This window comes from Heliangelus exortis, chromosome 13 (assembly GCF_036169615.1).
Source record: "Heliangelus exortis chromosome 13, bHelExo1.hap1, whole genome shotgun sequence".
NCBI lineage: Eukaryota > Metazoa > Chordata > Aves > Apodiformes > Trochilidae > Heliangelus > Heliangelus exortis.
The window spans coordinates 8,583,557-8,604,323 of record NC_092434.1 but is presented as its reverse complement, the minus strand read 5'-3'; the positions used below and the strand labels follow the sequence as shown (position 1 = coordinate 8,604,323).

The 20,767-nt window shown below is 38.2% G+C and overlaps 1 protein-coding gene and 1 long non-coding RNA gene across 4 annotated transcripts in view; both read right to left on the bottom strand.

Annotated features, from left to right (window-relative positions):
• Positions 1–20,767, bottom strand: part of LOC139802023 (uncharacterized) — a 316,071-nt gene that overhangs the window by 230,982 nt on the left and 64,322 nt on the right. The window lies entirely within an intron of this gene.
• Positions 1–20,767, bottom strand: part of PEPD (peptidase D) — a 126,741-nt gene that overhangs the window by 73,863 nt on the left and 32,111 nt on the right. For 2 of the 3 annotated variants that reach the window (XM_071756739.1, XM_071756741.1), the window contains 2 exons: positions 16,649–16,724; positions 15,185–15,231 (listed from right to left, as the gene is read on the bottom strand). The exons of the other annotated variant lie outside the window; for it this stretch is intronic. In XM_071756739.1, the coding sequence (XP_071612840.1) occupies positions 15,185–15,231; positions 16,649–16,724 (123 nt within the window). The remainder of the gene's footprint in view (positions 1–15,184; positions 15,232–16,648; positions 16,725–20,767) is intronic. 3 annotated transcript variants of the gene reach the window in all.

Here is a 20,767-nt window from a genome sequence, read left to right as displayed (position 1 = left end):
CTCACCAGTTTGCAGCTCTCTGCTGCAAACTCCATGGCAGCACTTGGAAACACAACCATCGTTGTACAGAATTTCCATGTTACCTTTCCTATACATCCTGCTCAGAAAAAAAGCCACACGTAGCATGCAAGTGAAGCTTGCATGAATTTTGAGCAGTGTACATTCACCCAGTGTGCAATGTAATTCAACACTGTCACAGCTTGGACAGTTACTTTTATCACTAGACCCCACCTGAGAAGCAGGATCAGGAAGAGGAAAGGAGATCCATGGGTTGAAATGAAACAAGATTTAATAGAATCAAAATAATAATGACCTAATATTAACCCCAATACTAATATACAAAATTATACTCAGCTCCAGATCGCAGTCTCAGGCTGTGAGCTTCAAGCGGAGGAGAAGGCCTCAGGCGTGGGACAGCAGCCAGCCAGACAGAACTCTCAGGACAGCACACACAGCAGAATTCAAAACCCATCCCTGCACACTTCCTGATATATAGTGAGGGTTATGTTTATGGTATAGAATATTTGGGTTGGCCAAGCTGGGTCTGCTGTCCCAGGCTTCACCTCTCCCAGCCCACTGCACTCCCACTGAACTCCCCTCACTCACCCTCGGTCTCTGTGGAAACCCCCACAGCAGAGCAGGGGATATATGAGAACAATGCATCCCCCCTCTCCTGCTCCAACAGAATTGGACTCTGCAGCTTCTCAAAACTATTGTTTCTCCGAACAGAACAATGATTTTATAATTCTCTCCTAGCAAAACCATGACAAATGTATTTTTAGAGGAGTATCTTGCAAGACAGCATTTTGAGGTAGCTGTTCCATGAAATGTCACTCCTATCAGCAGTCCCATTCTTTGGACAGCCACATCAGACCGTTCTTTCACAGCAAGATGTAGCATGAGAGTTTCAAGGGCTTTTTTTTTTTTTTTTTTTTTATAAAATCAAGTCTGTACTGGAAAAAAAAATACACCTTCCCTCCCACCCCCTTCCCCTTAATTCTCTTTTTCTTGTTATTCCTTAAAAATGTTCCTCAGGACAGACTGAAAGCTTATGATGCTGATGCTCAGACCAACATTACCCTGCAGGGTTTCTAAGTTTATCTCAGAGAGGCACACTTCTAGGGAGTTAAACAGATACTTTGTTATAACAATACATAACAGCAAGACCAGTGGCTTTAAAAAAGTGTTCTTGTTAGCAATATGCTGCATGAACATTACTTTTATCAAAACCATGCGCCAACTTACCCTACAAATAAATTGCAACCTCATAAAATTGTCAAAACTGTATCCCTTAGGAACAACAAAAGTTTGATTCACATGCATGTTCTGCATTGTAAAATATTTCATTTTTTGTTTCTCCTATGTAAAATGTAATAGACTACATAATTTGATTTACACTTTGGGGATCCAGTACATCTATTAACTATGTAAAAAAAGAATGCACCAAATATTTCATAGTTTACACTCCAAGTTTCAAATATGCTGGTACTGAAATAACGAATGAATGCAGGCAAAAAAGCAAGAACAAAACCCCAACAACAAAAAATACCTGCTAACTACTGGCAGCCTAAAACACCATGAATTAAAGCAGAAGGCAGTGCTTTCTAGCATTGTGGTGCGGAAACATTTTCATGCCTATAGTATCATTTACACTGAAATTAATACTCGTATGTGAGCTGAGAAAAAGGATTTTATTATGATTAAAACATAATGGATTAATCTGAAGTATGAAGAGGAAATAGCACTAGAAAAATTGTTGATATGAATGAAAATCTTAGTTCACAGATTTCTGATTTTGAAAATGAAGATCATATGTACAAGTTAGTAACCACTCTTTAAAAAAATTCCCCACAAAGCCTTCTTAAAACCTACATCATAAGATTCTGTAACATGCACTAAAACCCCCTGACATCACGCACATGGCAATACAGGAACGAGATGGACAGCACCCTGTGCACGCAGCAAGTGCTAAACCTATACTTTTGAACATTTCTTTCCACGTTTTTCAAATGATCAAAACATGTTTTCTGGATTTTATGACTAAATAAGTTGTTCTGAGTAGTGGGAAAAAATGCTATAATGCACATATTAAAGCTTCAAGATCAGCTCTTCACTATGTCCAAGTTTAGTACTGTATAAAAAAGGCACGTGCATGTGAACAGTAAAACCCCAGATCCCCAAACAATAGTATTGGCCTCCTGGCTATAAACATGACAAACTACATCCACAGTTTCAGTACACCCAAACTCTGTAACAGATTAGATTTAAAATTGAGCAATGTGCCAAGGCAGCTATTAGTCTTTTAGCTCAAGTGTCAACCTCAAAATAATTAACGACCAGACAGCCTCAACCAAATGGTGTCTTGACAATTACAAACTGCATTTCTAAATCCAAATTCCAGCACAATATTCCTGCATACATTTTCTGAGCTGTAGTGATTTACTTGAGTAACAAAATACTGCCACATGGGGTTCTGAAATATTCTGCAAGCTATCACATCCACTTCACCATCCAATTCTTTAACGAAAGACATGAACTGAAGATGAAAGAAAAGGAGATCAGAGCAGGAATTTGATAAACAAGAGCTGAAAGTTACATCACACATGCAACCCTTGTCAGATTCCTCCTGCGACACCCATCTACACGTAATCTATAGCTAAGATGAAACTGAATATTCTCCACAAACCAGCATGATGTGAACCACATCTCAGCTTGAATCTACAAAGGAAATTACCAATAGTTGAGATTTTTGCACACTATCATCCATTTTCAGCACACATTCTTGGAATTAGAGAAGACATGTAAGCAGACCGTAACAACTAATTGTATGGCCCTTCTCTTTCCCTTAGAGGTTTATTTTTTTTTCTCTTCAAAGCTTTATAGATTGATTGTAAAGCCATGCTGTAAATCAAAAGAAAGCCACTACTCATTACTTAGTTAGAATTTCCTGGGCTCTTACTGTGAAGCTATTTCTCTGCTGTTTGATCTCAAGGCCACTGGCAATGTCTACTGGCACTCCCTATCATGGCAGCTGATACACCTTTCTTCCCAGATCCCTTTCCAGCAGTTTGATGAATTTCCACCTGCTTCCAGTTCTAGAAAACCACCAAGATAAATGATTCATGGATGAATCAAAATACTTGTTCAGGCTAAAAAAAAAAAGAAAAATACATGTAAAACCAGGTAGTGACTCAGAGTTAAAGAAAATGAAGTGCCCAGTCTACTCGCGTAGACCAACATGCCCAGCTGAGACTGCCTATGCTCCATCTGAAAAATAAAGGAAGCGATGCTGCCTAAAATTATTGTTGCCACTCTAAAAGTTATCTCTCAGGAAGGAAAAATACAGAAAAAGACACATGCTTCCTGTTTATCCTTATCAGCTTCTAAAGTTTTTCTGATGTATGAAAGACAGCATGGAAAGTTTTATTTTCCTTTTTTTTTTCTGTACCTCTGACATATCAGAAAGATCAAGCCTTTTCTTTCCAGCGTTGCTGGAGGGCACTGCTCAAACAATCCACTTCTCTGTTCCAGTCCTTCAGAAAGCAGCAGCATTCAGTCCTGCCCTCACATTCTTTCTAAGTAGAAGCAACCAACACCCTTGCAGCTGTGGGTAGGGCTTGGTGGCAGCACCCCTGGTTGGATGCAAGAGGTGGCACCTGTAGGAGCTGGAGCATATCTCTGGGATGTGGTGACTTGTGCTGTCAGGGGATGCTAGCAGAGGGCTAACCAAGCATGTGTGGAAGCAGTGAAGACAGATGAATGGTACCTGGCATTTATCTGGAATGACAAAGGTGACAGCTGTGATTTGCCATGATTTGCAGCTCTAAGTTGGAAGCCTGGAGCCTCAATCCCCATTCAGGTATTGAGGATCAATGCGAGGCCACCAGCAGACTGTCAAAATGAACTTGGTGCAGAGCACTGGCTGGCATGAGAGGCAGGACCCTATACTCAAACTGGTCCCACTAGCACCCTACGTGCTTGCTACTCAGCCCCACCAACCACAGCCATGCAAATTGGCACAGCACAAACCTGTAATACACAATCTTCACCTCACACATTAAAAAGTAAAATACTTGAACAGTGTCTACCTACACATGCTTACACCCATTGATTTTTCCAAGCTGTCTTTAAAGAACAAAGGCAGTAGCAAAGTGCAGAACTCTATCCTTCCTCCCTGCATCACCTTGCCAAACAGGAGGGGAAAGGGGATCAAGATAAAATGTACAGACTGAACCTTGAAGAAATGAATAGACCTGGCAAGCTGCTAAGTAATCTAGCCAAAAATAACACACAGGGATAACGCCTGCAGATATAGGTACAGCCAGAGTGCAAGAAGAGAAATGATACATTTTGTGTAGAGCAAGTGGGATAACATGCAGGAGGTTACACAGGTCCATATAAGATCTGGCCATTGCACCTGAGCTCCATAACATGGCATAAGTCTCAGGGCAGTGTATTTTCCCATAATATTTTGGAATAAAGTTTTGACCTGCTGAAAGGCATCACAAAAATAATTTAAAATTAGCTCTTCATATAATCATACACTCTAAGCATAACTGAATCTACACCTAACAAAACTGTCTTTTAAAAAAATGCCAAATTTCACTGGAAGCTCCATACAGTAGCTAAAAAACATCAGTTGTGTCTGCCCACACAAATGAATCTGCATGCTTTAGCTTAAGTCCAACAGAAATAACTTATTTATTTTTACTTGCAAGGTTCTCTTTTCATTTCTCAAAAAAAAACCCCAAAACTCTTCACTTAATGTTGCCTGAGACTATTTTGAGTATCATGAATATTTAAAATTAAAAGAAATATCAAACAATGTGATAAACACAAATCACTAACTGCTGGGCTGGAGGGGGGAAAGAATACACATGAAGGTGACACTTGCTGCATGGGGTTGGTATAGCTGGGACCAGTTTGTCTTTATGCCTCACTGCAGTGAGGCATATGTATTATGCCTCACCATATGTATTATGCCTCACCATATGTATTATGCCTCACCATATGTATTATGGTGAGTGAGCAAAAGGTGCTCCTGCCCATCTCAGACTTGACCTTCAAACACAGGTAGCACAACATCCCTCTTAGCATCTCAACACTACTTTCACTTTGCAAAAGCCTTTGAACATGATACAAGTTTTATCATTTAATCACAGTTTTACCAGAGCTAACAATCAAACTGTACTCAAATGGTTAGGGGCAGGAAATTTGCTGGATTTGGATCTGCTATATTAAGTAATCAGAAAAAATTAGTTTAAATTCTGCTAGGAATAATACACATTCTTTGATTGATAAGGTTTAAGCAAACAGCAGAATTAAGGAACAGAAAATGCACTTGTTGCAACATTTCAAAAGAAAGCAGATTCCCCTGAAGGCAAGCATCCACTCCTGCAGCCCACTGCTTTCTGCAGCCCGATGGCTGGAAGATGAACACATTGCTCTTGTTCACCAAAACATTTCAGTGATGCATACTGAATATCAGATGCTAACCCGTGTTCCTAAGCAACCCCACGCTCACTACACATTCTCCCTCCTCTGCCATCAGTAGACAAGAGGTTTTAATCATCAATTCACACTGCACCCAATGTGCGAGACTCCCACCAAGAGCAGTTTGGGCACAGCACTGCATTAAGAAGCATCAGGCAGGTTCAGCCCCTGATTTGTCTTCACCAAGGCACAGAGACTGTAACTAAAAGACAGCTTTGTTACCTCTGAGTTGTTTATAAAGACAAAGGTTTTTTAAAATCCTGGCTTAAACACAAAATGCTCGCAAATACAAGTTGAAAATTTATATTCTTGCCAGCAGGTATGGAAACATTCTTTTAGAGGTACTGAGGTTAAGCTTTTTTCTGACATTTATAATATTCAGTGCTGGAAAAAAAATCTCTGCAAAGAATAATTGCTCCCACAGGGACCAATCCATGGGTCACAGTTTTTTGCACTTGACGGCAACAGAGCCCTGAATGAGATTTTCTATAAAACCTTGACTTAAGTTTGCAGCATAATCACAATGTTTGCCCTAGCTCTAGAAGCTGAACTAAAGCACCACTTCTACAGTGTAATTATTCCACATATGTTCCAAAAACCCATGGGGAGATTTTATTATTCAGAAGAATAAATAGGGTAAAAATAAATGGTTTTTAATTTTAGCCAATTTTTACACTCCTTATGAATTTTCATTTTTCTTATGCAAGTTTAAGTGCATGGGAGAGAGGATTTGCCTTGAAGAAATAATTAAACTTTCATCTTCAGTTATGCTTCTTAGCAAACACACAGCCACCCACATAGCACATAACACACAAGTGCTATTCAGTGACACGGAATGCCAACATAATCACAAATGCTTCATAATCTTCCTTCCAGTTTCAAATTGAATATTTGAAGTTAAAACTTCTGTTCAACACAGAGTAAGCAGCAGCACAGTAAGGGCTTAGGTTAGAAGGAGGCTGGGGTCTCAATCTAGAGCTTAATTTGCCCTCAATACTTTTTTGAATACTTAAAATATTCTTATAGAATAATGCAGCAATTTGTCATATGGTATATGTAAATCTACTATCTTAAGGATCATAAAAGATAACACTGAGATCAGGGAGGCAAGAGGCTATTAATAAATCACATCTAATATCCTAAACTTCATACACTCCTAACATTCACAAATTACAGTTCCACTTACAGGTTTGCACTCAAACAACGTCACACAATTTTCACAGAAGATTTGCTAGCCACAGATTTAAGAATTGCTGCCCACCTCTGCCATTCAGTGCTGACTAAGAGGGCACAGCAAGCTCATTTTGAAGTAAGAGTGAGCAGAAACATACGGTATTTTACAAGGGGATTGTACCAAGTTAAAAGTGATGGCAGCTGTACCTTACACTAACCAATGAACTCGTGGAGCCTTCAAATACCTCATTGGGTCTTTTAAAGATACAGGTTTCAGTGGATAAATTGGAAGACACAGAGTCAGTTGTCAGCAAATCTCTTTGTATCCCTCACTTCCCAAAATTGCCTCAAGGCTCAATTTGATCTACTCAGAAAGCAAAATCCAAGTTACCTAGAAATAATGTTGGGCTTTGAGAAGTTTTCAAAAGGGGTAAATTCCTTTTAAGAGAAACATCACCTCTACTGTCTGATATGATTCAGGTTCTTCCCCAATTCCAATTTCACTTAGAGTTCATTTTCCATCACTTCTGAGCAGCAATTTGACTCAATTCTGTGCTGCTATGTGGTTCAACCTTAGTTACACGGGCTGTCTCCAGTGCTGCTTGGACAGCAGAAATGCATCACAGTTAGGTGTAAAGACTTCAGCATTAAGCAAGTTCCAGTGCTCTTGAGTCAGTCACTATAAGCAAACATCTGCAGCTTTGTCCTTTCCTACCTTCATTGACTCCCATACATAAATATTTTCAATCATTGCTTTTAATCTCAGACCTTAATAAGCATCAAGTGACCTAAGCCTGCCACTGCCAAACAATGCTTTAAAGCCCATAACCAAGACCTAGGTCAAAAAAATTACAACACTTGAGAGCAACACATCATTCTGCAAATGAAACCTAGCTCAACTACATGAAGAGCCAAACTAAAAACGACTATCACATGTCATCCTGTAATTATAATCTTGACCTTGTGTTTTTCAATACTGTTGATACTGGATATTCCAAAAAACACTACCACCCACCAAGACACTACACAGGTCTGCACAATAGATATGTGCATAGAGAGATATGATGCAACAGCAGAAAACAAACAAAAAAATAAATTAGTCAAATAAAACAAAACAACCATCAGGATAGATGTAAGAATTGCTGCATAATAAGCTGGAAGGTGGCACTTGCACACTATGGTCATGTTGATGCTCTAAGAACCTATTTGTTAAAGAATTTCTACAGGAGGCATGCCAGCAGCAAGAAACAGAATCTGCTAATTTTCTTTCCATCTGTATAAAATGGTTTTGATTTTCAGCACGTGACATCGTGTTATTATCTTGGTATTCCACCCATTTTTTTTCAGTTGGGCTTCTGGTCTCTGAGCATGATCACATGACAGTTCTGGTTATCAGAAAACAAGGGTCAACACACACAATTCTGATCTCTCTGCTTCGACAGTAATTAGCAAAGATAATAGAACTAAACCTCACAATGCAGATAAAGCCTCACATATGGTAGAATCTTTACTTTTGACTTGTCTGAACAAGCATGAACAAAATCCACAGCAAATAATAATCAATTCAGCCTGCTGTCTCTTACAATGAGTTCCATTTTAAATAGCTCCAATCTTAGGTTGTCATTAGTAATGCTAATTGGTTCACTATCTCAATGCCACAGTAGATTCAGTAAAAAACCAAGATCATTGCTAATTTGAAGAGAAAGCTTGTTCTTCCCCTACTATAAATAAGTCACTCTACCAAACACCCACAGAAATTAATACTGCCTATAATTTTCAATCAGATTAAAAATTTAAATAAAAATTGTGACTATCTTTGATTTCCAGAAAGATAATAAAAGCATAATTAAAATTATCATAGCACTAGCAAGATATACAACCTTGTAAGGACATACAATGACATAGCATTTAAAGTTGGGTTATATCTTGCTAAGCAAGTAAGCCCAGTTCTGTGTGCACAGACATTGCATACATTTTTCCACAGCTCTCTTTATGAAGGGAACCATTCCCTTACCAGCATGGTAATTGGTCTTTCGTATCTATGGACTGATAGAGGGTTTTATTTTAAAGCTCTCACACAGTCTGATTCCACAATTTTTTGGTAGAAGATAAAACTCAATTACGTAGAACTTCAATCACAAGTCACAGAAGAGACCTGTGCAATTAAACAGCAATCTTCTACACAAAGAGCTAATTAAAGTGACATCCACAAGTGAACCAATGTCCTCTACTGAAGGAGAGAACATATGAACTTGCCACAGGACCTTCTGCACAGGGAAAATGCTGAGGCATTATTGGGAATACACTCAAACTGCTCTGCTCCCTCCCAGCAGTTGATGGAGTCCACCACTATCCACCATGATCACAAAGACCAGCAGGTCAAGCAAATCCAGGCCTCAGATGTTCCAGTACCTCCATGCTCCCCTCCACGGGAGGTTTCTGCCCCGCAGATTTCTCCTCTCAGCTAGGGAGAAGGGGAAGGGCAGGGTGCCTGGAAACCCTGCAAGGTGTGTGTTTGCCAGGGCTGTAGCCTCTCAAAGGGCACCTACCACAGAGAAACACATCTAAAGCAGATGAGGTGCAGAGGCAGATCTCCATGTTCAGGAGGTAATGCTCACCCCCATTTCTGGTGAGTTGAGTGTGTGAACATATGCATTTGTGCCTCTGTGTGTCACAGATGAGGAACAATGCTCAGGGGGTTTCTAAACCAATTTTTATATTCAAATTTGTTTTAAGATTATTTGCAACCTTAATTCAGATGGATTAGGAAACCAGTGGAAACAGCCTAATTTAAAGCATCAAAGGATCAGCTGTACCTGAGGAATGGTAGGCAACAGAGGACAACTGCAGAAAATGTCTCTCTGAATCCAGTTGCTCTTCCCAGCAAAGCTATTACATCTGACATCCTCTGGGCACTGTATACCTGAGATTCAGTGGTTCACTCAACCCAAGCAATTAGCAGCTTCTCAACATGTGCTGTCAGAGCTGCATTAAGCTGCCTACCTGGTCCTGGACTGGGTAGATCATTTTGTACCACCATTACCACCATTTTTAGGAAGTTCTTTCTGGGTGACCCTGAGCTGCTGCCTCCCACCAGGTGGTCCCTGGCACAGGTGCCAAAGCAGCAGCTCACCAGCTGCTTCCCCGCCCTCTCCAGGACCATCTGTGTTGAACTGGGATTCTGAGCTGGTGTGAAGCACAGGCATTTTGCTAAAACCAGAAATTGCTGCTGATCCATTTCTTCCTTCAACCCTTCTAGCAGAACTGGAGAAAAAGGCAAATAAATAACATTGGGTACAGGATTATCCAAAACACCGCCCAGACAGCAGGCAGACACATACACCAGTCCTATCATACAGGTGTGCAGAACAAAAAAAAAAAAGAGCTGATGTTTTTTAAAAACATGGGGAAAAGCCACCTTCCTCCTCTCTCTCAGATGTTTTTTAAGTAATTTATATTTTTAAATCCAGCCATTTGATAGCAGTAACCTACATTTAAAAACCCATCATCTCTAATTGTGACGCAGCTTTGGGAAACAAGGCAGTCAAGCCATTTTCAGGCTAGACAATGCTACCAACTTTAAAAACAACTTAAAAGAAAAGAAAATCACGTTTCAGTAACTGAGCAGACTGACATGCTGCTTGAGACTAATGGAGTGTGGGTCTCTTGTTTAATAAAGATAAATCCTATACACAAATACCAGTGAGGCCAGAATATGCCACCATTCCCATATCAAAAAGCAACTGTGAAGAATTCACCCATGTGACTTTGTGAGCTGCAATGAGCACTCTTGTTTGCTATCCACACACACTTATGAGAAGGACTTCAGATGAAATTCTAAATATAAAAACTGGATCATGAAAAAATAGAAATATTTTTAAAGGTTATTTGCTGTAGAAGCCAATTACTTTCTCAGGAACATTGCAAGAGCAAAATCTGTCAGGAGATGGTAAGTGACAAATCCTGATTAGCTAAAATAATGAGCATTTCACTAAAATAAAATACCCAAAGGGAAATAAACCTATTCTGGCTATTTTCTCTCTTCTAGTGAAATAACATGTATGTTTTATTTTCAGTTTGTTCCACTGGAGCAGAGAGGAGAGAGAGAGATAAATGAAAGATGAGAGCTATAATCCATGAGAGCACTCTCAGACTTCCACAGATAGTGAAATTTAACATTGACAGATATGACAGCAACTCATCTCAGAGGCTAAGCTCTGCTTCAGAATCAGGGGCAGCACTAAAAAGAATAGGGATAAAGAACTCGCATCAGCTCGCTGGTAAGAGGCAAGGTGTAAAAATAGTCTGTCAGCATTGTAAACCAAGAAGCAAAAAACCTCTGTAGCTGTCTTCTTGACATTTTATTCCTTAGATTGTTGCTGTTACAGCAGAGTGGATTTTAACTTTAGTATTAGCTACTGCAAAACTACCAGGCTTATGCTAATGGTTGCACAGATCTGGAAGATGCACTGCACCACACACAGAGGGGGCATCTGTACAGCAAGGCAACAAGCTCTTGACTTGGCTGGCACATACCCGCAATAAACTCCAACTTGTCCCTCTACAACCTCACCTAGAGAACCACAATATTACTCCCAGTAACCTCTCCAGCTGACTGGTAATGACTGGCTGCTGTGAGATCATATAGATGTATATGGCCCTCCATCACTTTAGCACTGAAGCATTTAAAGTCCTAAGAAAGGAATGCAAGTAAGCCTTACAAAGGGGAAAGCAGATATAGAGATTAAGTGGTTTGCCCTAACAAACCAATAGTAAAACCAACAGTGCCTGAGTAGTGCCCAAGAGCTCCAGGATCACGTGTCCTCTGAACAGGCATGGTCAGACTCTTTCTACTTTGCTGCTTTTACCAACAGAAACACCATGCAAAGAACTGTTGGCACCCCTGATGCTGCACATTGCACCACCTGCCTTTTACACAAGAGAGTTGCTCCTTTGTTATAAAGGAGACTATTCTACAGGAGCAGGACCAAGTTTTGGGATCCCAGGTAGTGGAATCACTGTTACTTGCATGGTGACACTAAGGTGCTCCTGTGTTCGGCATCTGCAGAGGGTTCAGAGATAGTCAAATAATCCAGGGAGATCTGGGACAAGGGAATGAATGTTAGGTCTGGTTTAGTGATGCACAGCATCATAAGGCAGTGATGATATCAGAGTTTAATTAATTCAGGACTGTGCACACATTCCTACCACAGTGCTACTAAGAACTGGATAAAAACCCATTAAAAAAAGCAATGCACACAATAGCTATGTGCTCAGTACTGATTTTGTATCAAGTTTCTCTTCTCTTGCTGCATCGCACACTTTCATACCATTCCCCAATCAAATCAACAACTCCAATCTTTAAATGTTTTATCTAATAAAAAAGGGAACAAATGAGAAAATGCACAGAAGATTCAAAACTGTGTTTCGTAAATACCAAGCAGACAAACAGGTGCCACTCTAGAAACTGATAAACACTGATCTAGAGAAGGTATTTCCAGTGCTTCAGAGCATCCTAAAGCAGATTATTGTGGCTCCTAATTAGTACTTTAACTGCATATGTGTGCATTTCTGTGTGCACACAAAATATTTTTGTTTATATATGCACACTTGAAACAACTCAGCTGAAATCATGGATTTTTTCACATCCTTCTTTTGCTGAACATCTTTTATCATTTTGCCATATTTTAGCAATATATTAACTACAGAGCAGTTTCATAATTAAAAGCCTTTAATTAAAGAAGATTAATTAAACATGAAATAAGCACAAATACTAAATAAACTACTTCAGAGAAAATCCAGAATCTGACCTACCAAAATGACTTTATATGCAATTACACATGCTGTGAATTACTGCTTGTAGGTAATTGCCTTGGCTTGTCTCCTTAACCGACCACTATTAAAGTTGAATAACATCAAACCAAAAAAAGAAGTCAGGGCTGATTGGATTTATATAAAAAAATGAATGCATTTAACTGTTTCTCAGCATTAACACATTACCGTTTGAAAATTTATCAGTGGACCTTAATCATACAGAGTACTTCCATATTTCTGAAACTAGCTTTCAACCCCCAAAATAAAAGATATCTTATCCAGAGATTTCTCTGTAATTCATTTAATTTCCTCCAAATTACTCTTAAGAGAATAATCCCAATCCTAGAAATATAACTAGCTTTGTATATTGTTGACTCTTAGATACATTTCCTGGAGTATTTTAACATATTCTTACAGTATGATACAGTAGAAGTAAAACAACTTCTAATTTTAGGAAGGCTGCTTAGCTGAATGAACAAAGAAAAGGCAATGCTTACATCCTACATGTAGTAATGGAAAATTTTAATTGCTTTTGGGATCTCTGCCATTATTCTTCCTAGCAGAGAGGGTCAGACCGGCTTTATACCCAAAAATATACATGCTGTACTCCACAATATCAAAGAATGAGGTAAAGCAATATGAAGGGAGATTCAAGGGATTTCACATTTCAAGAGATATCTATATTCGTTTCAAAAATTCAAGTGGGAACCACAAATGCAAATGCTCACAGAATTCTTTTCCAAAAGGAGTGGAAGCCCTAGAAACCTCGGAAAATGAAAAATTTCATTAACCTTTAATTGAGCTCTTAAATACAAGTGTGAATAGTTTTAATAATCCTAAAGAAACTAAATTTTGGTTTGCTGAACCCTTGGGTTCCAGGTGTACCAGCGCTGCAGACCACAAGCTATGGGGCCTGCTGACAACAATTAACAAAAACCACATCTACTAGTTCAAATAGAATCATCTGTTTTCTTATGTTACCTATTTTTAGGTCTTTGAAAAGTCCCCACTTGGAGTACATTAATGAGTTTATTCAGAGTAGAAATTTCCCAGACTTTTTTCTAACTTTATAAACAAGTATACATTTCTTGCCAAAAATGTGTGGAAATGACAGGTTTATATATTTAGAACCCTTTTCCCCTAAACAAAAAGGGAACAAGAAACTGGAGTAGGGATGAATTCCACCAGCAACAGAAACTTAATTTCTATTTATAATCCCTAAGGCAGATGCGACAGAGGTAGTCTGCTAAGGGTTCTTTCATCAGTGTAATAACCTCAAACTCTCTCAAGTATAATCTATCAAGACATATGGAAGAACAGAAGGCAATTTTAAATAGTTTTAATAGACAGTTGACTAATTTAATTATTTTTTAAATTGAAAGACACACATTATCTTTTCAAAAGGTTGATGAATATGGAATAGCCAGAAAAGGATCAAAGTCCTGGAGTGAAAATGCACTATACCTCACAGACTTGCTGAACAGTATGTATATTTATAGGTATGGAGTTGCTACGTGACATTTAAACCAAACTGCCAGAATCGTGACATTTAAAAGCACTTAAGAACAGGCTCTGCACTATGGAAATTTTTTATTACTATTGACTCCCAGAGCTAAAATTTCACCCCCAGCATGTATAGCATGGGTAGTGAGTAAATGAACACAAAAACAAGGTTTATGAATAAAGTTAACGGGGGGAATGTATACAAATTATTTTTTTCCCTGTTGCCTGATGGTAAATGTAACTGCAATTTGAATCACAGTCACATTATAGGTATGAGTCTGCTGCTTGAATGTAATGTTATTATTTCCATATTTCTTATGTTCTAGGGGCATTATTTGGTTTATGAGCTACCCTGAAATCCTGATGACAAATATTGAGGTCTCTTTATTTTCCTCTTACTGGGCAGTAAATTAGCCTGCTTACTAATACTTGAAAGATTATTTAATGAAACAACAGTAGCTGAGATATGACTGCTATTTTCTATTTCTTCATCATGCAAATACTTTGAAAACTGAAAAGAGTGTATGCAAGCTAAAAATAAATTAACCTGGTGATCAACCTCATGCTTTATAGGACTGGCTGCTTAGGAAGGAGCTAATGTTTTCCTTGTATCTAAACACATCAATGCTGTATCAGTATCAGCAACCAATCACTTTAATACATGCCTTTACAACAGGTTTCCTTCAACTAAGAGATTTATGTTGTATTCTTAAAGACTTCTTATCAGCTGTAGTAGCATCCATAACATTGGTGAGATGAGCTCCTTGTACAGGGTAAGTACAGGTAATACGGACTTGTAATTGTAGGCTAAAAAATAATTGAACACAGACTTTCACAAGGTTCTTAAACACTCCTAAATGCAGTCTTCTAAGCATAAACAAGCGTAAGGGAAATGTTTATCTATAAACACTATTTTATTGGCTGGTTTCAAACAATAACAACAGCTATTTGTAAAGCATCTGTAAAACTCCAGTAGGAGAATTATGCTACACTAACACATCACTGAAAAATAATCAGCCTTCATCAAATACATGTTTGAAATTAATGAAATACTACTCAAAATTATAAATAATTCTTACAAACAGCAATGAGCTCTCAGACTCAACTGAATAAGTGCTACTGTTTTGTCTCAGATATTACTTCCACCTCTAACACACAGAGACTTTACCCTTTTTATTGCAAATATTGAAAAAATTCTTACCTCTCCATCTCGTATTCTTTCATACCTGCTTTTACTGCCTTCATTACCTGTAAGATACATACTAAGATGGGATGTTCATAGGAGGAGGGAATCTCATATTAATATTACTTATGACTGAGTATATCCAGAGGAACTTATATTACAAAAATATCATCTGTACTTCATTTAAATTTACATCAGTATATGCATTTTAAACTACTTTAGACATCAAAATCATTTTAATCTTTATAAATTCCTGCAATCTCCAGCAATAAAGCAAGTTTAATTGCCAAACTACTACATCCTAATTAAATGCAGCTCATCAAAATACCAATGCTTAATTTTGAAAGCTCTGGTGGCCTTGGCAGGAAGTCCTTTTGTTTTACATTTATGAAACACCAGCAAAACAAAACTATGAACTGGAAGATACTACAAAGGGAGATTCTCTTTTATACTTTGCAATCAGAAACTACAGAAAACTACTAGAGTTAACACTGGTTTACAACACATAAGTCTGATTTTTTTTCTCGGATTTGCTGAGAATGTGCACTAGCTTTATTCCTTTGCCTGTTTCTGTATTATAAAAGTTCTGGACAGCTGCTCTGCAGAAGAAATTCCCTCATATGCAATAAGATTATTCAAGGATGGATTATTCAGCAAGAAAAAATGAATGCAAATCACTATCCCTAGACATTGCATTTGTACAATATTCACTTTAAAATATTTTTACACTTCACAGTTCAGAAATTTGAGGAGCAGGAGCAAAGACAACAGTTGAGTCAGTAACATCACCAGCTACAGTTACCTAGGTTCCCTCTGGTCATTGCTCAGACCTCATGGCATCTCTCCAGCACAATATGGAGTAAAGAATCAACTCCCAAATTAATTTTGTCATCAATACCAGAACAAGATGGCTCCACTGCTACAGTGCTAGGTCCAACCTGAGCAGCCTTGCTGAGCACCTGGATTTGTCTTTGCCACACTGCTACATCAACAGAACAGCATGAAGCACAGCACTGGGGCACATACTCATCTCTGAGGAGCAACCCTTGCATTGTCCTCCACTGTGCATGGAAAAACTCCTTCAGCTTGTAAGGACCTGAAGAGAGTAACCTGCTAGTTAAACTTCTCAGAGCTGCACATGATGACATGGACCAGAAAAATAATCTTCTTTACCTCTTCTTTCTCTATCACAATACAGGTGTTCGTGCATGCAGGATATAGATTGCAAGCAGGTCACCTTCTGCTGAGGCTCCAGCTCTTACCCAAAACCACACTTCACTTCTAACACATCACAAATGCACCAGTGAGTTCAAGGACAATGCAAGGTGTATTACTGAGCTGTAATAGGAGGATATTATACTCTTATTTCTACCCAGCCTTTCCATTATTTTATTACTAAGCAGTTCAGGGTTGCTGGGAACATTTTTTGAGTACCACTGTTACACTAAGAGCAAAAGTTATTAACAGTAAAGGATCCATTACCTCTTTATGAGCTTCACTGGAGACTTTATTGGTGTAGCGCAGAACTTCCAACTCCATGTCTGTCTTAATCACACGACTTAAAGAAAAGTGGAACAGATATCAAGTTAAGTTGCATCTTCACTGTTTAAGAATGTGAAATAAAAAAACATGAAAATAATATGCACCACCTGTGATAAACTAAATCAAGTACACCTCAAGAGCAAAGAGCTATTTCAGTATTCATTATAGTAGAGTTTTGCTGGCATTGATTCACCATTAGCAAAACAATCTTACAAAGGGAGGTCTCAAGCATTTCAAACATCAGCCTGTATTTTTTTTAAATTAATAAACAAGTGGCCCAACCAACATTTTTTCAACTCATTCTACAATACATTAGGAACAAAAACCAAGTATTTCTGCATTTGTTCAAACAGAACATTTCCACAAGTATACTTGATTTACTTTTCAAACACACTTTGAAACTAGTTTACATAATGAAATTCCCAGAGCTCCAGAATTTCTATTCAGCACAATCCCAACTTCCACGTATTTGCAATACTTCAAAAGGCAGGGTGGGGTGGAGAGTGTGAAGAATACTATTTCTGTTTGGTATTATGAAGAAAAAAAACCCAACTAAATATGAAACTCAGAAACCACAGCGGCAATAATTACACCCCTGATGCCCATTCTCTTTCACATGCTTCTGAATGAAAAAAACCAAACAAACCAAAAACAAATCTCCCCCCCAAACCCATCCTGCTCTTCATGCCTTATACTGAAGTTGTACCTATTTATGAGTCCATACTCTATTCTGGACACATCTTAAAAATTTACCATTAAACTCTTATCAACTTACACTGCTTTCTGCCATGTATTTCAAATAAAAGCTGCTATTTAGTGTGACATGAAGAGAGAAGCAGAGATAATTCCATACTTTCTATCAAAAATCACCTACTCTTTCCACTGCTACACATACTGATTTTCTAGTATTTCTCATGCCCATCTGAAATGCAGCTTTCTTAAGTGTCTACAAGGAACAAAACTACATCTATTGAATTGTATGGAAATACTGTATTTTCCAGCTCCATTTCAGAGCTTGCAGCAGTTAGCAAGTTTTTATGTGAAAGTACCATAACTGTTAGATTTTGAAACTGCCACCAAGACACTTCTTTTTTATTTTAAAAGGTTCCTACTCTCATCACTGTAGAAAACTTTACTACATTTCTTCTCCTGCAGTTTGTTTTAATGAAACCAGAAACAGGTTTCTCAGCCATCAGTGCCTCTGATGTATGGCAAGATTACTTCCCACACACAGTAACTGCATCACTATGCAGCACAGCCACTCCCCTTCAAACACAACTTTTCTGGCAAGATTAAAGATACCTTTGCAAAAATGCTGGTATCAATCAAAATGCTCTTACAATCAGAAACGCAGTAGAGAGAGGAATGGATTGACATTCTTAGTCATTTGGAATACAACAGAAAATAATCATCATACACATTGAGAAAGAGAATTACAGTGTTTTAAAATGCACATCAAGGTGAAAAAATTACACTGGAGTGGCATGATCTGCTCACCATGGGTGAGAAAACAAACTTCTGCTTTTACCTTTCAGCCAAGACATAAAGAACAGTACTAATCCAAATATATTCATGTTAGAATGAGGTAGCTAAGGCTTATAGATTTTTTTTAAATCTTGTTCTTTGGAAGACTGCGTGTACTAACAGGATAATTTAATACTTGTTTGATGTGCCCTTATATTACTTTCAATATAGAGCACATATCCCTAATCTGCAGGTTGTTTCATAATTTAGTTATTTAACTGAGATCTACTAGTAATACCACTCAGTAACTGCTCAGTGAAAAGTGCAAACAGTAACAGAACCTATTTTTCTTGACTAGGTTATAAGGCTTCAGGGTCAAGGTATTTATTTCAGACCATAACTTCTCAGGTGTCTTTTTGGATACACAAATTCCTGCTCAGCCTCAGACACACTTCTTATGCAATCTATCAGATACATTTACATAGGGTCAACCACTGATACATCTTACAGAAATTGTTTAGTCATACTGAGACCAGCAAAAACCACTATGCAGCCATTAGCAGGGAAGAGAGGGAGGATGTACAATTGTGTAGGGAACAAGATCAACTTCCCCCTCCATCAGAGACCAAAAAGAAAGCATTACAGGGCTCTGATGCTGTCTGCAATGGTATTCTTGATGAAGTTCCCACCAGTATATTGGGGTAGCAGAAAGGCATGGATTTCAGCACCTTTCTACTGTAGAAGTAACACTGTCCTAAACCAGGTTTAAAGCACTGCTTGTCGAGCACTTTGTTCAGCACTCAAAGGCAATCTTGCAGGTGATGAGCAGTCCACAGTTTTCATTATGTTGTTTCCCCCTAATTCCAAGATAAGTCTAGGAAGAAAGTCTCACCTTTGTTCACAAATCTGAACTTCAATGTTCTATTAAAAACAGCTCTTGGATGAGCTACACACTCCGCATTTGTTACTGTTTCAACAAAAACAATCCAGGCTCCAGCTGAAACAATTACAAAAATGTACAGATAAAGCATGTAGCAAACCCACTTCTCAGATTAACAGACTAAGACTAATAGGAAATTAGAAGCACTCCAACTATCAGGATTAAGCTGCAATTTTTTTTCTTTATTTTACCAGTGTAAAAATATTTTCCTCACTCTCCTCTTTACATAGACTTTGTGCTTTTGTTTGCACTTGCCAGATGAGCAGGTGGTCTCTTCATGCATGTAAGTTATCCAACAAAAGAGAGAAGCTTTAGTACAAACAACTATCATTTCAGCCCTGAAATTAAGTTTGTGGGCATTTTATGTGGCAGGGTATCTCATTTCATGCACAACCTATTTTCCATTAATTAAGTGGCCGAGAGCACAAAGAATTGGAGGCAATTATGAAGCTGAAACTTGCATAACTCAGCTCTTTCCACAAAGGTACACAAATGTTTGCTTCTCTATGCCCATTCACCATTACTGCTTCTGAGGCCAAAAATATTTGTAACCAGTTATCAGCTCAGTGTTTATCACCTGTCTTGTTTGTTTTAATACCTGCACAGAAGCTTAGTGGCTGCTTTCTGTGAAACAAAGGGAAAACATGTGGTTTTATCCCCTCCTCCTTGTCCTTCTGGAAACATGACATTTACAAACCACCTAGTAAGTACAGATGCTGCCCACATAGACAGACTCCACAGCCCTGCCTTCTCTTCACCCTTTTTCACCTCTGCTGTTACCTTCCACATTTTATTTATAGAAATTTCTCTACCACAGTTGATACATTTATGCTCTTCTGCAAGATTTTGCACAAAACCATGCAAAAAACCCCCCAAAAAACCGTAGCATCAAAGACAGTAAACACAGTGACTCATGCATGCAAAGTAGCTTTATAGCACAATTTTTAAAGACAGCTGCATGAACACCAAAAATAGGTGTTCATCTTGAAATCATTCAAAAAGATGCTGAGAGGCTTTCAACATAAATAAAAAATCCCTGAAAACACAAAAAGTGTATGCCCAGATTTAAGGCATTATAGAGATCACTTTTCCCAAAGAAACAATTAGAACTTCCCATCAAAATAATGTAAAATAAATATATTAAATCTTCCACACATAGCTATCGAATCCCATTTTCATTGTGGCACAAAATGAGCCATATGTTACTAACCCTTTATCTTCTAGTACCACCATGATTATGACAGACGTTGATATGCCAAAGTAGCAAGAGGTCATTTTGGTAAGTGCTGCTGTACAAACCCTTCCTTCTAATTGCTAGGGAGATAACTTGAAAAAGTCTGAAATTTTTCTACCAGATGACATCTTCTTTTCAAAACAACACAATCAACATTTAGAATATAAATTCAGTGTCAATCACGAGAGCCCCAAAATTTTAAATGAAAGGTATTAAAAAGGCTTGAAAACTTATTCACTCATTAAAAATAAAAATAAAATAAAAAAAACATAAAGTGACAATTCTCATCAGCAAACTGGCTAAGTCCTGTCTAAGGTCACAGTCTTTTGGGTTTATCCTTATGTTTCATACCAAGACAGAAGATGCTGACTTCTTGAAACAGGACGAGTAAACAAGGGAAGCAACAGATCCTTAATCATAA